This window comes from Takifugu rubripes, chromosome 22 (genome assembly GCF_901000725.2).
Source record: "Takifugu rubripes chromosome 22, fTakRub1.2, whole genome shotgun sequence".
NCBI classification, from domain to species: Eukaryota; Metazoa; Chordata; class Actinopteri; order Tetraodontiformes; family Tetraodontidae; genus Takifugu; species Takifugu rubripes.
Window position 1 is genome coordinate 14,341,392 of NC_042306.1, and position 16,642 is coordinate 14,358,033.

The 16,642-nt window shown below is 47.8% G+C and overlaps 2 protein-coding genes and 1 long non-coding RNA gene across 5 annotated transcripts; 1 reads left to right on the forward strand and 2 right to left on the reverse strand.

Annotated features, from left to right (window-relative positions):
* Positions 1-67: 67 nt before the first annotated feature.
* On the reverse strand, positions 68-10,916 carry LOC101061453 (integrin beta-1-like). 3 transcript variants are annotated; one of them, XM_003975894.3, is made up of 16 exons: positions 10,605-10,916; positions 6,340-6,406; positions 5,992-6,077; positions 5,195-5,414; positions 4,910-5,080; positions 4,583-4,821; positions 4,350-4,505; positions 4,172-4,267; positions 4,008-4,097; positions 3,718-3,858; positions 3,360-3,562; positions 3,036-3,274; positions 2,736-2,958; positions 2,425-2,645; positions 2,176-2,342; positions 68-1,069 (listed from the first exon to the last, which is right to left on the reverse strand). In XM_003975894.3, the coding sequence occupies exons 2-16, from the start codon at positions 6,404-6,406 to the stop codon at positions 1,004-1,006; spliced, it is 2,385 nt and encodes a 794-aa protein (XP_003975943.1). In that variant the 5' UTR covers positions 10,605-10,916; the 3' UTR covers positions 68-1,003. The 3 variants fall into 3 exon arrangements, with proteins under 3 accessions (XP_003975943.1, XP_029686498.1, XP_011615045.1); XM_029830638.1 differs by having other exon boundaries at positions 6,340-6,486; XM_011616743.2 differs by lacking the exon at positions 10,605-10,916 and adding an exon at positions 9,275-9,393.
* LOC115247875 (uncharacterized) lies at positions 10,403-12,370 on the forward strand. The gene is made up of 2 exons (XR_003886937.1): positions 10,403-10,580; positions 10,946-12,370. It is a non-coding gene; the product is annotated as an uncharacterized lncRNA (long non-coding RNA).
* Positions 12,079-16,588, reverse strand: LOC101063832 (integrin beta-1-like). Its single transcript, XM_029830640.1, has 11 exons — positions 16,408-16,588; positions 15,116-15,182; positions 14,963-15,048; positions 14,416-14,632; positions 14,190-14,260; positions 13,900-14,040; positions 13,542-13,744; positions 13,218-13,456; positions 12,918-13,140; positions 12,607-12,827; positions 12,079-12,431 (listed from the first exon to the last, which is right to left on the reverse strand). The coding sequence occupies exons 1-11, from the start codon at positions 16,432-16,434 to the stop codon at positions 12,415-12,417; spliced, it is 1,512 nt and encodes a 503-aa protein (XP_029686500.1). The 5' UTR covers positions 16,435-16,588; the 3' UTR covers positions 12,079-12,414.
* Between the last annotated feature and the right edge of the window lie 54 nt (positions 16,589-16,642).

Genomic DNA, 16,642 nt, shown 5'->3' on the forward strand with positions numbered 1-16,642 from the left:
CCAAAATATTCGTTGAATATAAAAAGTTAAAGTAGAAACAAGTAAACACACAACAGTACATGAACAATTTAGTGGTGGACAGTTGCCAATGTTTATTCAATAAATAATTTCAAAATACAGAATTGCAAATGTGAATGTGTGGAAATTAAAAAGGCACTTAAAAACCACATTGATAGGAGTGACTTTCTTTTCTTTTGCAAACCCCAAAAATCAGAGAGCGCTCCCTGGGCATTGATCTTAAACCAAACTCATTTTATCTTAATTTTTTTTTTTTTATGTTTGATTGGGGCACCACTAAAGATGAAATTGTCACAAAAGGGATTCCCCCTCATTTTAACACATACAAAACATTTTGTTAAAGAACACTTTGATAGTAAGTAAGGCAGGAATGTGAGTATTTGGCATCACTGTGAAAGAACCATGGACCTGAGTTGGCTTTAAATTAAGAAGTTAAAAAGCCTGGAGCCAAACAGTAGCGCTACCGTACCCCGGTGTTCTAGAAACACAGCCAGAGAAACATCTCTTCTAGAGCAAAGATCGATGTTGTAATTGATTGTTCCATCTCAGGACGAGCACAGAAACATCTTCTGTAAAAACATTTTATGGCTTGAAAACACGCCTTACACATTTTATCGTGACCACATGTCGATGTACCTGGAGAGCAAAAGCCATCACTTTATCGTGTACCGCTAACTCTGTATTGCTTCCCACCATCATTAACGCAACAGAAATGGCATGATGGTTCTATTAAAGGGCACAAAAAAGCTTTTTTTTTTTGCCGTCATTCGTTCAAGTTCCACATGGAAGAAATAAAACAAACCTCCCACATCTATACAGACTGTACACTTTCAGAAGATGCATAGCAAATAAAAACAGTTAGTAAAACGGAAATAGTGGCAAAATGCTAAAGTTTTGTGGCTACAACAAACAGTGAGAGCATTAAAAAACCCGCCCCGTTTATCCCGCATACGGTTCCATACAGTGTTGTCAGAGTGAAGCTCCATCATTTGCCCTCGTACTTTGGATTGACCACGGTCGTGACGGCACTTTTGTAGATGGGATTCTCACCCTGGGGAGCAGAAGAAGAGCAAAAAGTGTAAATACAGCAGCTGTTCTCTCAAAACAAAAATGACAGAATCCGGTGCGTGTTGACATTTGTTGCGTCACCACTGGTATTGGTCAAACATGGCATGAACAGAGGTTTGTCACCGTTGCCATGGTTTTTCTGCAGTTTGGCACGTCTACTGCTGTCACATACAGCAGATAAGCGCTGAAGTGCCGCCATATCTCATTTTAATGATCAGCTAGTAAAACCAGTACAGTCGGTAGACACATAAGCTCTTCCAGAGCTGAACATCAGGTAAATCTTTGTAATCGGATGTTTAATAGTTTTATATGGTATAGTATTATAAGTGTTTTAGACCTTGAATTTAAAGAATGATGTCCTCTAACCCCACCCCCCCACCCCCCCCCCCCAAAAAAAGGGGGCAGCAGAGAGCCAACAACAGGACCGATGGGTGTCAGAAATGGTCATTACTTCAACGCAGTGCTGGTATTATTAGTCAACAACATGAAGGTGAGCTGGTAAAAACCACACAGACAGAAACCTGTGCCAAAAGGGAGCGTCACAACCTGTCGGAAAATGCTGATTTTTTTTAGAGCACTGTAAAACTACTGTTGGCACACTGGAAAAGCAGAAATGACCCAGATACTTCTAAAATACTTCCAAGTACATCTAAAAAGAGTACTCATAGCACTTGTGGGGAGAAAGCAGTGCTCAGGGGTATTTTTGGAGTTCCTCCCTTCGTGCTGCTGCAGGCCTGTCTGTCAGCAGTTACCCAGCATTCCAGCCTTCTCTCTCTATTACCTTTTATGGAGATGCAGTTGTGCTGTGCAGACAGTGAGAGGCAGCACTGACAGCGAAGGAAGGACGCTCCCTCACCAAATCAGGACCAAAGAAATTTGCCCCCCCCCATTTCCTTCAAGTATTTTCTTGCTGAAACCTGAAACTCGAACCTGCAACATGACACTGACTTTGTTCTTTAAAAACCAACTGGATGAATTTTTAAAATCTAAAATGACAACAGATCCCAGGCATCTTGATCTGAGCAGGTACTGACTGCAACCCCTTCTCCCAGGTAGCGTTCCTTGATTTGCCGGATGCGTCTCACTCACCGTGTCCCACTTGGCGTTCATCTTCTCCTTCTCAAACTTGGCGAACTCTCGGCGGTCGTGGATAATCATGAGAAGCTTCCAGATGAGCAGTAAGGCGAGGCCGATCAGAACAATACCAGCGACCACGCCTGCTACGATGGGGACGATGTCGGGCCCTTCAGTGCAGCCTGAACCAGATGAGAAAGCATAGTTGCAGGCAGATTCGTTAGTCTAGTTAATCGACTCTTGACGATGAAGCCTCTCTCATACCTGGTTTCTCCACCACATGGACCAGCCTGGTCTGGTTCTGGATGGCGAAGGTGTAGTAGACCCAGCAGTCGTTCTCATCTCGAACTTTGCAGTGGGTCAGGGGGAAACTCTGGTCTGTAGGTTGGGGCAGTTTATCGCGATCTGCCACCTTGACCAGATCAAAGTAGCTGCAGTTCACGCAGGGTTTCTCACTGGGGAACGCTCGACACAGCACACAATCTCTAAAAAAACCACACAGGACGGGGGTTCAGGGAGCTTCTTACCCATGAAAACAGACAGAACTGTCCACAGGCTTCATCTGCTGGACTCACTTGTGTTCCTGACAGACTCCGGGACAGGTGGGACAGATCTCACAGGTTGGACCCTGGAATTTAACGTCGGTGCATTTGCAGATGCCACATTCACATAAACCTCGGCCGTTGCAGAGCTGCCCGTTCTTGGCCATGCACGTGGACTTATCCATGGAGCAATCGCAGGCACTGCCGGTGTAGTTGGCGTCACAGATGCACTTCCTGCATTCACAGCGTCCGTGTCCTGGCAGGAAGTTACAATGTTAACGAGTTTTCTCAGCCCACACTGGTGGTCGATGTTCTCCTGTTCCCTCGGCTCACCTCCACACAGCATGTTATTGGAGCGGTCGCAGTTGAAGTTGTCACACTCGCAGTACTTGCCACTGTAGATTTCTGCGGGATTCTGCCGTTTTTTGCACTCGCAGGTGCCGCAGACACAGTCGCCGTTGTTGCTGCAGATGTCGGTACCGTTGTCTTTTCTGCAGTTGGCGTCCAGGTCCTCTGTGTGGACGTCATCCTTGCTGCACTCGCACACACGCCCGATACGTCCTTCGTTACACCTGACACGGCAAAAACAAGGTCGGCCCTTTAAAAACCATCATGCGCCACAGGAGCAGCAGCGCCATCTTTGGCATGAGTTCGTACTTGCAGGCTCCACACTGAAAGATCCCATTTCCATTGTCACACTTGGAACTTTGCGGCTCTCCTTTTGCAGCACACTCACAGTCGCAGATGAAGTTCACGACGATCTCCACCTCCTCGGTGAAACCCAGCGGTTTGATCCTAATGGTTTCACTCCTGCTGTCAGCTGGACATTTGTCAGCCTGAACAGAAATCTGGAAAAACACCTGGAAACCAGCAAAAGGTTTATTAAATCATTGAAACCGTTAAGGAAAAGGCCCCAAAGTTTCCTGTTGATCATTAGCTCACAAGCTGTTTCTCATTAGTGAGAATCTACCAAAACCATTCAGAAAAGAGCCCAAAACCCAAAACCAAAGAGCACCTCGTCTCCAATGGAGATGTTGGAGCACTTCCTGCCGTTCTCTCCTGTTCCCTCCACACCGTTCTTGCAGATGGATTTGTAGTTGATGGAAACTCCCTCTGGCAGTTTGCCGTTTTCCAGAATCACCTCAGACGACAGAGACTGTCCCAAAATAAAGAGGACGGATGAAATGGGACCACACAGGTGTCTGAACACGTGTGTTGTCAGATAAATCAGGTCCAAACATGACCTGTAAGCTTAAGTGTGATGGACAGACAGATGCCGGGTGAACAGGGTGCAGTTTGACTCACGTTGTAGGCATCAATAATCAGTTTGATCACGTTGCTGGAGTTGGACGACAGCGTGCCAACAGCCGATTTAGGAATTAGATTTTTCAGCTCCTGAAAGAGACACCAAGTGAGACGGTAAGAAAAGGCCGGCTAACTGACAGACGTGCTTCGGGACTCAGATTCACCTTGTAAACAGGCTGGAACTCCTCAGTGACAGCAAAGATGGTCTGGATGTTGTGGTCACTCAGTTTCTGAACCAAATGTGCGATGGAGGGGTAGTCCTATAAAAACAAACACTTTATTTTAAATGGTGTAAAACGCACATATTTGACGGCAGAAAAAAGGACAGTCCTGAGGACGTACGTAGTAGTGGCTCATGGTGTACATGTCCTTTTCCAGATGACACTTCCCGTCGTTGGGCAGAACGATGCCGCCTAGTTTTCCATCACCGGCAAAGTGGAAACCGGCATCGGTGGAAAACACGAGCAGCCGAGTCACATTCCTCCAACCGATTTCATTCTGAACAGAAGAAGACGTTTTCATAAAGATAAGCACAGTCAGAGGCAGAGAGGAAGAGTCCTGGACGCTCTTCTTACCTGGCAGACGGCCACCTGCATGATGGCATCAAAACCTCCCTCCGGAGAATCCAGGTTTCCTGAGATCTGCTGCTGGCTGACCAGTCGATTGAACTCATCTCCCTTGTTTGTGAGCTTCAGCACGTTCTTATAGCTGAAGGGACTGGTGCAGTTCTGGTTCCCCGTGCAGGGGTTGGCGAGCCTGGCGGGGGTGGTGCTGATGTACGGCATGACCGTCTTCTCTACGAACGAGCCAAAACCTGAAAGAGCGCATCCGGTTTAAGATTAAGATTTAATGTGGACGTCTAACATCACAGGGCTTCCGGGGGTGGGATCGGTTCTACCTACCGATCCTGAAATCCGAGGTGATCTTCTGCATTTCTTTCATGAGGTCGGTGCCGAGGTTCTTTACATTTTCCAGATCATCCTTCATGGAGAAGGACAGGTCCATAAGATAGTACAGGTCAATGGGGTAATCCTCAGCACGTTTGAATTTCAGCTTGAAAGTCTGAGGTTCACCTTCACGGAGAAGAAAAGTGGATATTTAGTGTCAGTAACTCCTCAAAGATCCTGACTCAACATCTGCTGTAACAATATAATACCCCCCCGGAGACAGAACGTGAGATTACTCACCAGATCTGAGTGTGAGGGTGAGTTTCTGGGGCTGGATCTGGGTGATCTGCTCAGGCTTCAGTTTTCCAGGTTCGTTCCTGCGGTTCGTAACCGGCTTGTCCTTGTCGACAACGACGCTTCCTCGCGGGTTCTCGATACTTTCTGCGGTGCACTTTCTCTTCTTCAGGGACTCCAGATCATCACAGCGAGCAGACTTGGACTCTCCCTCACTGAGGAATGACTGAAACGGAAAAATATCAGGTGTCAGGATTCGTTTTCCAGATCCAGTTTTGAGTGTGACCCCACAGGGAGTGAAAACAATCTTCTAGTTCAGTTAACTGTCTGCATGTTCGTGAGTGATCTCAGTCAGGAACAGAGAAGTGGACGCCTTTGATAAGAATAGCTGCAGAGGGGATGCACAAGATAAGTCACGAGACAGAATGTAGGACAGCAAACGTCCGGAACAAACCAGAGCCGACATCATTCATTGACAAAAACAGATCCTTTATTCCATCTGTCAGTTCTTAAGTGATTTTTATGTGTTGGTACAAGCTGAATTCTGTGTGATAAAAGCTGCGACTGAGACAAATTTAGCCACCAGGCTCTGCAGTCAACCACGCTGTGGTTTCATGAGCTTGGGGAGTGGATGCATTTCTGCAGAGACCAGACCGACAGGACGGCAGATCTGTCTCCATCAGAAACGCTGCGGAGCGCTTTCATTGACCCTCCAGGTGACATTTGGTTTGTCCATTAAGTCAAATGTGTCGTTCTGAGGCTTCAAATAAAGAACAGAAATGATTAAGGACATTTGAACTTACTACATCTGTGCACCATCCACATGATTCCGAGACCTGGATGCATTCCCCACACGACTGTGCGTTGGCCTTGATGCAAACGCTTCCCTCTGGAACAAAGAAAAGTTCCTCTTAGACCAGACTTTATTATTCCAGAGAGTTCAACATCAGCTACAGTTCATGTCTGCGAGTCACAACAGAAAACCTCCAGGATTTGAATCACGCTGAGAAGCTGCTGTGAGTCAGGATTTTAGCTTGTTAAAAAGACCACGGACGGGCTCAGGACAACACCAATACAAGTTCAGACTGGATGAGCCACAGCTAGAACCAGGAGAACTCTCAGAGGAGGTACCACACGGGCCTTGTTCTTACCTTGTTGTGCCCAGCTGATGCTGAGGACCGCCGATAAAGCTGCGATTAAAAGTAAACGCAGATCCATCTGCAACAAGAACAATGGAACGAAGGTCAGATCTAAGCCAGAAACGCGGCAGGACGTCCACGTGCAGGTCTGACACACGTCTGCAGGCAGAGAAGAAAGGAGGTCAACATCTGCAATGGGATACAGATGTGGGCTCATCTGTATGGGAGGCTGCAGACACTCGCTGCTTAAATAAACTGTTGTATCTGAGTTATAATACTGGGCCCAGCACGACACAAACAGCTACAGCTACAGCTCTTCCTCATTTGTCCATCACAGCAGACGGGAGACTCAAGCTCGGTCCAGATAAAAGTAAAACATTAATCCCAACAAGCAAGAAGAGGCAGAAGTCCGATAAGAGACAGTAAAATGGGAGGAACACTTGGTCATTGAGAGGAAACACTGCATCTGGGGGTCGGCAACATGTGTGAAACATCACACCTACACAGAGTGTGTGTGTGTGTGTGTGTGTGTGTGTGTGTGAGTGTGAGACTGCTGTTTGATCAGGCTGTATTCTCTTGAAGCCTCACCACACCTCAAACTGACCAACTTTAATTGTCAGACAAACGTTCCCTGTGTTTGAAAGCAGCCAGCAAACCCACAGCTGGCTGAAACCTGCACACACCGGTCGCTCGACGAGCCCATTTGCATGTTTAGGTCGGGTGTTTAATCCCAATGCAGAGTGGAACGTCTGTCAACAGGCTGTGTTGAAGAGTCGTGGCCGTTTACGTCTTCGGACGCACGGCGGCACATCGCGGCCAGCTGACAGACCCAGAGGTGCTCCGGGTGTTGCATAAAGGTGCTACAGAGGAACTAGCTGCCGTGTGGTCACACTTAGTGTGACCGCGAATTTCTGAAAAATGTCGGACGCAAATTGGTGGGAGTCAGCAGCTGATGGGCGAAGAGACCTCGGCCGAGAGAGAGAGAGAGAGAGACGGACGGACCACCGAGACCTTTTAAATGCACGACTGTGGACAGGCTCCTTATTTACGTTGTGGACGGTGGCGTCAACCGAGGCAGATCTGCTGTTAGAGCTGTAAAATGTCCCATTTACCATCTGCATCTCATCCCACCCGTAGGAAAAACTGAGCCGCTGACAACGTTCTGCTTCCTTTCTTCGCTCGTTATTCATCATCCGGCAGAAACTGCGGCCAATGCGGCGTCTTGACAGTGTGATGTCATGACGATGAGGTTAATATTTACAGTGGGGGGAGAGCGTGTGGAATCCTGACTTTGTATGGTCAGACTGGAGAGCACTGAACGTCGGCCCAGTCACATGGTTCCCTGGTGGGAGATGATCCCCACCGTTCCTCAGGATTCGTCAGAGCTGGGGCAAGTCCAGAAGTCCACCTCAGGGACCAGAACCATGCACTTTCTGATGCAACCTCGCTAAACGCAGGTTACCCTACATTTAATTTGACAGTCGGCCTCATTATGAGCACATGTCCATCTCTGGAGCTGCATGACCACCTGTTCTGCTCACCACCGTGGACATAGCTGCTCCAGAACGTCTCAGAGGACGAATGGATCACAAAGACGGAGGCTACAGATTCAGTGACTCGCTCCTGGTGGAATTCCCAGATCCGGGTCAGCTTTAGTCACCCTCAGAACAGGAGACGAGTGTTGGACGAGACTCATACGTGTCAAACATGTCATCATTTTACCGTTTAAACGCTGCATTCCCAGCCTAACGCATGAAACAACGGTGACTAACGTTTATGGACGTGACTTTTGTGTCCCGGATCTTTCACGCTGCCGTCGTCGTGGTGAATTTATGACCTTGAAAACTGGTGTTGCGACACAGAGTCGGGTGGGTCATCCAGCCGTGCACCAAATGATTTACAGTCCCACACCCCACCCACCCAGGTCTGCCCCCAACACACACACACACACACACCTCAGCATGGCTCCAAACCCGTTAAACACACTGGGACACCAACGCCGTTCTCCTGGACGACGACCCCCAAGGGCCTGCCCCTCAGCTAGCTTCTAACGCATCCATCACGATGACAAACCTTTGCTAAGTTAAAATGCTCCATCCGAAATGCTCCCAGGATAACGTCAGGTTGTCATGGAGATGGCAGAATAGTGAGAGAATAACCACGTTCTTTAAGCTCCTCATTATCAGATGGTCTTCAGAACGCAGATTTCAAAGCCTTTGTGGGAACATCGGCGCCTCTAAACGTCGACCGCCAGGTTTGACCAAAATGACACAAAAGGGCCCGACAGACATGCTGATATATCCGTTAATCCGTCCCGCATCTGCCACTAATGGAAGCCTCCGAGCTAACGGCTAACTCCGCCTCAGGTTGGAGAGAAGTGTCGGTGTTGAGATACAGTCTCCTCCAACGGGCCCAGAGCAAGTTGCCGTGGCTACCGGTCACATTGTCCCGACACGCCCGAGCACGTTTGCATGCCTATGAGGCACAGCTAAAAGCTAAGCTGGCGTTCTAACGCCAACAGGGAGATTTGTGACGCCAATAAAGATCCACTCAGTAAACAAGCCGAGATCCCAAATCTGAAGTGTTCACATAACTGTGGCCAAACCGTATAGATCCAAACTGGATCAACCCAACATGGATTGAATCCTACTGAAGTCTAAATCCATGTGGGAACCCGAGAGACCGAAGAGGACTGAAAGAGTGAACGCGATGACCCGTTTGGGTTTGTGTCCGTCATACGGTGCAGATCCTCATCATTCAAGCCTCCTCGGAGAGATGAGATAACGCATTCCAGCCGAGTTAGCTCTGAACGCGCCACGGAGCGGCTACGTAACCCCCATATGGATCGTTTTAATCTTCATTCCGCCGTGAGTTCACTTGGTCAGGTCATAGAAAATAAAAAAAGCATATTTAATACCCAAAAGGACCCCCGACACCAAAAACAAACCTTCAGAACTGCAGTAGAATCACCCAGCCAAGTGGACAAATACAAGAGTTTGACGACACGGGTCGGGACATACGTGACGGAGCGTAAACTCCACACGCAACCATCGTTGGAGATCCGGACATGTGTGACTCAAGTCGGGGGTAGGGGACGGGGGGCGGCCCAGTCCAGCTGCCCCCAGGCACTCCCAGCTCTGGGGCACTCCCAGTTTAAAGGGCACAACAGCAACGTAACTAAGGGAAGTGAGTCAGGCATTCGGCAGAAGTTGACAGACGCATCCTGCCTCATGTCTGCAATTACCCGACCCGGTGGACATTATCCATGTGATCCGACCGGGACCAGAGGAGAATGCCTTCCACACTGGAGACGGCGCTGTTGCCATGTCATTAAAAGACTCCCCGTGAGGCTAAAGAAGGCCATTTACCCGGGGAATTCTGCCCCACCTTAATTATGCCTTGTAGCGGGAGGTTTGTGTCACCTGATTTCTAGTTCATCAAATCAAGATCTGAGATGAACAAGGAAGGAACGAAAAGACCAAGCAAAAACACCCCCGCAGGCAGCGATTCCTTTAGAGGACAAGAATGAAGCAGACAAGACTGATCCTGTCGGGTCTGAAGGCTGCGGAGACGCGGGCCTGACTCAACAGGAACCTCTCGGGTTCTGCTCGACCAGCCCGGCTGCCTTCAAGACATCGTGGTCTGACCAGATCCTGGACCAGGTTGTTCTGTCCCTCTGCGATTACGTATAAATGCCCAACAGCACTTGCAGATGGGCATTTTCCCAGCATTCCTGGAGAAAATCTGGTGATGTAATGGAAAAAGAGGGAATACGCTTGATGGGTTTGGAAGCATTGGAAACACACATGTTCTGGGAAGACCAGGAACACGGAAAAACAGGAAAACTGGCTGAAAACGTGCATCAATCTCACACCATCACCACCATGAGAGAGAACCCAAGACATTGACACAAAACCCAATACAGATGGGTCACAAATGACAGGAGTGTTCCGGGACTGGTTCTGTTTCTGGCCATCCTGGTGGCCCTCCAGCCCCACAGGGCGGCTCGGTGGCCTACTTTCAGTACAAAGACCAAACTAGCCTTTATTAAAGAGTGGGGCTGGAGGGGGGGAAGTGGGCTCAAACACGACCACCCATCGCCCCGATCACCACTAAACATGAACGTGAAGCTTTAACTGCGTTTATACCACTGGTGCTGAGCAAACCCAAAGTTAGCCCGAAGACACACATTCTTCACCTCCGTCTTCCCAATGGCCCCAAGCGCGGCTGCCTGCTTGAAAAAGGCCACAAAGGTGGGTTAAAACAACAGCACTTACCGTGTGAAGGCAATAAAACGTCGTCTGCGGTGGTTTAGAGCGACATTAGCTTCCTTGAAACGGTTTTCTTGGACGGGGGCGAAGTCGAGAACTAGCTAAAACTGATACGAGGGTCCGCTTTGTTTTAGTTAGTAACCGCACCGCCGCGTTCACTTTAGCAGCCCCGACACGGCAACAATCACCGCGCAAACACCGACATTTATCAAAAATCTATAACATTCTTGAACAGACGGGGGCCCCTAAAACTCCGCGATCATTCAGCCGCTACCCTGACTCTGCTGCCGCTGGGACGTTTTTTTTTTTAACCCAGTTTCACCAACAAACCTCCTTTTTATATTTAGACACCGCCCACACAGGAAGTCGTTCGGCATGTAGAGGACAAATGACCCAACGCACAGGAAAACCCTGAACTCGTCTGCACCTTCTTTGTGGTGGCTGCAAACCCCCAAACACGAATAAAGAGCTCTAAATGCGACAATAAAGTAAAATATGCAAGATTGTACATATGTATTTATATGGCAACAGTGGAGGAAAGTTTGCCATCATGTTGTTCCAGGTGCTCAGTTGGACAATAATAGCAATACAGCAATTGTATAAACAGCATCAAAATCGATATTTGCCATCAAATATTAACATGTGCTCCTATTTATGAGGACCGTCTTATGAGTGCAGAGCTGGTGAGGGGGTGGGACTTTGGCCCTGCTGGGTGTTCTGGAGCAGGTGTGGTGTTGAGAGTCCAACAGAGACCTTCACTGGTGCAGACCTCCAGGGTTTCAGCCTTATTTCTGACAGAAACTGCTCTATTGAGCCTCATTTTTGACAAGCATTATTATGCTGGTGTGGCAGTTATCCGTGGTCCGATCATTCAGCCCTGAGGAATCACCATGTTAGTTCACTTGAATTGGTGCTGCTGGTGCCATGGCCGTTGCTCCTGCCAGACTGTAACTCAAAATCTTTGCATTGCAATGGTTTTGAATTAATTCTGACCAAAGCGACAGTGTTATATTAGCACGAGCTGAATGAGAACAAACAATAAGCTGAATATAGCACTTTAATGCTGACTTAATGGTTTAAAACCAAATAACTAGAGAGCTGCACAATACTGTCAAAAGAGCGGGTGCTGCCACCCCGTGGCTTAACGTAGTAGGTGAAGGGAGGCACATTTAACAACTTTTAAGCTTTAAATCTTTCCGGAAAGTCAGTCCCATCACCAGTAATGATCAAACCCGAGCAAATAAACAAATACTCCTCAGATTTCGACTTTTTCTTGACTGGACAGTTTGTGTATACATGGTGCCCCCTACAGGTCAATCTCTGTTATGTTTCTTATAGCAACTGTAACCTTCATGTGCTGAGAAAGGGTCCTGTCCTCTTTCTGTCCTTCCCCCTGTCTACCCTTCTCTTCCCCCTCACCCAGCCGGCAGGAGGCCTTCAGGGCTCCACAGACTGACTCTGGGCACAAAGTCACTCAACCTCATGTTCAACAAGTGATTTATTGACAGTGGAGGGGGCAATAAGGTGGCACAGCAAATCAGTGGTAATGAAAGATCTTCAGCGTCTGCCAAGGCCACAATAGCTAATAACCTATTCTCTGCAGTTAAAAGGTCCTAGCAGACATCAAAGATGGGAAAAACAGAGTTGAAGCTCCCCGCCAAAACATAAAGAGGAGAAAAGGATGGATAACATGACCTAAGTGTTCTGAAATGAGGCTCTAATATACATCCTGTTGGCTTCCTCCCTCCCTTCTTTAGAACGGGGAAACAAGGCGGACGACCAATCTTGTGAGGAGTTAGGAATCCGGCAACCTATCTCACATATAAGGACAATCTAAAGAGAGAGAGAGACGCACACACCTCAGTTGGTTTGACTTGACAAAACTTGGAAAGATTCTGCTCAAGTTTAGTGTTGACAAAATAAACAGAGAATCATTTAGTTTAAAATAGTTGCAGGCAATTTCGTTAGTCTAGTTAATCGACTCTTGACGATGAAGCCTCTCTCATACCTGGTTTCTCCACCACATGGACCAGCTTGGTCTGGTTCTGGATGGCGAAGGTGTAGTAGACCCAGCAGTCGTTCTCATCTCGAACTTTGCAGTGGGTCAGGGGGAAACTCTGGTCTGTAGGTTGGGGCAGTTTATCGCGATCTGTCACCTGGACCAGATCAAAGTAGCTGCAGTGCACGCAGGGTTTCTCACTGGGGAACGCTCGACACAGCACACAATCTCTAAAAAAACCACACAGGACGGGGGTTCAGGGAGCGTCCTACCCATGAAAACAGACAGAACTGTCCACAGGCTTCATCTGCTGGACTCACTTGTGTTCCTGACAGACTCCGGGACAGGTGGGACAGATCTCACAGGTTGGACCCTGGAATTTAACGTCGGTGCATTTGCAGATGCCACATTCACATAAACCTCGGCCGTTGCAGAGCTGCCCGTTCTTGGCCATGCACGTGGACTTATCCATGGAGCAATCGCAGGCACTGCCGGTGTAGTTGGGGTCACAGATGCACCTTCTGCAGTCACAGCGTCCGTGTCCTGGCAGGAAGTTACAATGTTAACGAGTTTTCTCAGCCCACACTGGTGGTCGACGTTCTCCTGTTCCCTCGGCTCACCTCCACACAGCATGTTGTTGGAGCGGTCGCAGTTGAAGTTGTCACACTCGCAGTACTTGCCACTGTAGATTTCTGCGGGATTCTGCCGTTTTTTGCACTCGCAGGTGCCGCAGACACAGTCGCCGTTGTTGCTGCAGATGTCGGTACCGCTGTTTGTTCTGCAGTTGGCGTCCAGGTCCTCTGCGTCGATGTAATCCATGCTGCACTCGCACACACGCCCGATACGTCCTTCGTTACACCTGACACGGCAAAAACAAGGTCGGCCCTTTAAAAACCATCATGCGCCACAGGAGCAGCAGCGCCATCTTTGGCATGAGTTCGTACTTGCAGGTTCCACACTGAAAGGTCCCATTTCCATTGCCACACTTGGGACTTTGCGGCTCTCCTTTTGCAGCACACTCACAGTCGCAGATGAAGTTCACGACGATCTCCACCTCCTCGGTGAAACCCAGCGGTTTGATCCTAATGGTTTCACTCCTGCCGTCAGCTGGACATTTGTCAGCCTGAACAGAAATCTGGAAAAACACCTGGAAACCAGCAAAAGGTTTATTAAATCATTGAAACCGTTAAGGAAAAGGCCCCAAAGTTTCCTGTTGATCATTAGCTCACAAGCTGTTTCTCATTAGTGAGAATCTACCAAAACCATTCAGAAAAGAGCCCAAAACCCAAAACCAAAGAGCACCTCGTCTCCAATGGAGATGTTGGAGCACTTCCTGCCGTTCTCTCCTGTTCCTTCCACACCATTCTTGCAGATGGATTTGTAGTTGATGGAAACTCCCTCTGGCAGTTTGCCGTTTTCCAGAATCACCTCAGACGACAGAGACTGTCCCAAAATAAAGAGGACGGATGAAACGGGATCACACAGGTGTCTGAACACGTGTGTTGTCAGATAAATCAGGTCCAAATATGACCTGTAAGCTTAAGTGTGATGGACAGACAGATGCCGGGTGAACAGGGTGCAGTTTGACTCACATCACTATTCAGTTTGGACTGAGAGTACTCCTCAGCACGAGTGAAGTTCAGCTGGAAAGCCTGAGGTTCCCCTTTACGGAGAAGACAGATGGATATTTAGTGTCATTAAATAATGGTTGATTGTGCTGAAATGGTCCTGTCTTCAAATCAAATGACTAAAAAGCTGCTGGTTCAAAAAAACCTCCCATTTGTCCCCCCTCAAAGGCAGGAACTCGAGATTATTCACCAGATCTGAGAGTGAGGGTGAGTCTCTGGGGCTGGATCTGGATGATCTGCTCAAGACATTTTTCACGCCCGTTGTTTCGGTTGGTAACCGGCTCGTTCTTGTCGATCCTGACTTGTCCTCGTGGGTTCTCGATACTTTCTATGGGGCACTTCCTCTTCTTCAGGGACTCCAGATCATCACAGCGAGAGGAAATTGACTCACCGTCACTGAGGAACGACTGAAAAGGAAAAACTTCCCACATCAGGATTCATTTGTCAGATTTGAGTGGAAATGATCTTCTAAAGCTAACAGTCCACATTTTTGTTCGTGTTCTCAGCCAGTGGAACAGAGAAGTAGAAACCTTGTGCAATTCCACTTATCCCAACCATCTGATGTACACACTGCATGACTCAGCATTTGTAATTTTTCAGTCAACTATGAATAATGAAAATATCATATCGTGACAAAAGTATTGCAATATTGTGAGATTCTTGCCGATACCCAGCCTGAGTAAAAACTTTGCTTTATTCAGAAGATAAATATCTAAAGTTTCAGCAACTGAACTTACTACATCTGTGCACCATCCACACGATTCCGAGACCTGGATACATTCCCCACACGACCGTGCGTTGGCCTTGATGCAAATGCTTCCTTCTGGAACAAGCAAAAGTTCCTTTTAGACCAGACTTTATTATTCCAACCACACAGGCCTTGTTCTTACCTTGTTGTGCCCAGCTGATGCTGAAGACCGCCGATAAAGCTGCGATTAAAAGTAAACGCAGATCCATCTGCAACAAGAACAATGGAACGAAGCTCAGAGTTAAGCCAGAAACGCTGTAGGACGTCCATGTCCAGGTCTCCTGTAGGAATCTTTGGGCACCCCATTGTCCATTATTGGCCCTGCCCAGGGGCTCGATGGGCCTCTAGCCCCACATTGTGAGGGCCGGCCACAGTGCCAACCTTAGGAACCTGAGGTCATCTGTCAGCAAAATATCTTGGTATCGAGCCTGACCAACGCCAGCCATCAGATCTCTGATCCCCCAGTCGTCTCCATCAGGCCCACAGTCTCTTCATAAATGAGGCAGCCCAGCAACCATCCCTAGAAGGTCAAGTGTCTGCCATGGTTCACAATACTCCAGGATCCCCTTTATTGGAATGGGATATTGGGCTGGATGATACCTGTCTGGTGTTGTACCTGAGGTCATCCTCCAGACTGTTTTGGGTTCTATCTTGAACTGTATCTTTGTGGTTTTTACCTTCCCAAACCCCTTAGATCCTTTATTATCAATTGGCTTATCTCTTGACCCAAGTTTGTCCTCTCTATTGCTCCTTGCAATTTCAAACTACGCTGCAGCTTCAGAATCAAATTTCAGTTTAAATAACGGTTACACGACACAGTGTGTAACAAATTTGAACTGAGAGGTAAAGCAAAGGGCAAAATACACTGCCTTGAACGATAGTTCAAACCATATTTACTGACACACACAGACAGACGGACGGGCGGACGGACGGACTGACACATAAAATCAGCTTTTAGCTGATTCTGTAATGCTCGTCACACAGATTTCACATCAGCCTTTGAGGCTCCCATAGAATCCTGGTTCCTGTGTCCCATTTTTCTGGTCCTGTGTGATCGACCTCTATATCATCTTCAAATATTTAAATATTGACTGAAGTTTAATGTCTTAGGTACACGCTGGGATGTCCTAATGAGGTATGATTATAACTGACAGATATACATTACAGCAGGCCCGATTACTGACCACAACGAGCTGCAGTTGTTGACACTTTTTCCTGGCATTTCCAGTAACCCCTTGACAGGAACTTTGGCCCAGATTTAGTTAATTACTTCCTGTACTATAGAAACATATTTTAAGACACTATTGCTGGTCCAGTAAAGAACCTCCAGGATCCCGGAGGTATGGCAGGTCTCCTCAAATCTGTGCTCTTAATTTGAAAGGACAATTTGCTCTGGGTGGGAGCTCCATCGTGTTAATAGGATAAATTTCCTACCCGTGGTGTTACTGCACAGCCAATCATGATGCCAGGGTTCAGTGTTCGTCTCACAGCAGGTCCTAATGGAATCACGTCAGGGTCACTAAATGTGCTGTGGAGAATTAAAGCAATCAGTTGGACACAAACTTCAGCAGCCTTGGAGAATTGATCAAAAGAGCTCAGCTTTGCAATTTCAGCGCAGAGCAGTTGCCTTTTAGTACTGGTTCCAGTTCCAAAGTTCATTGTTCATCTT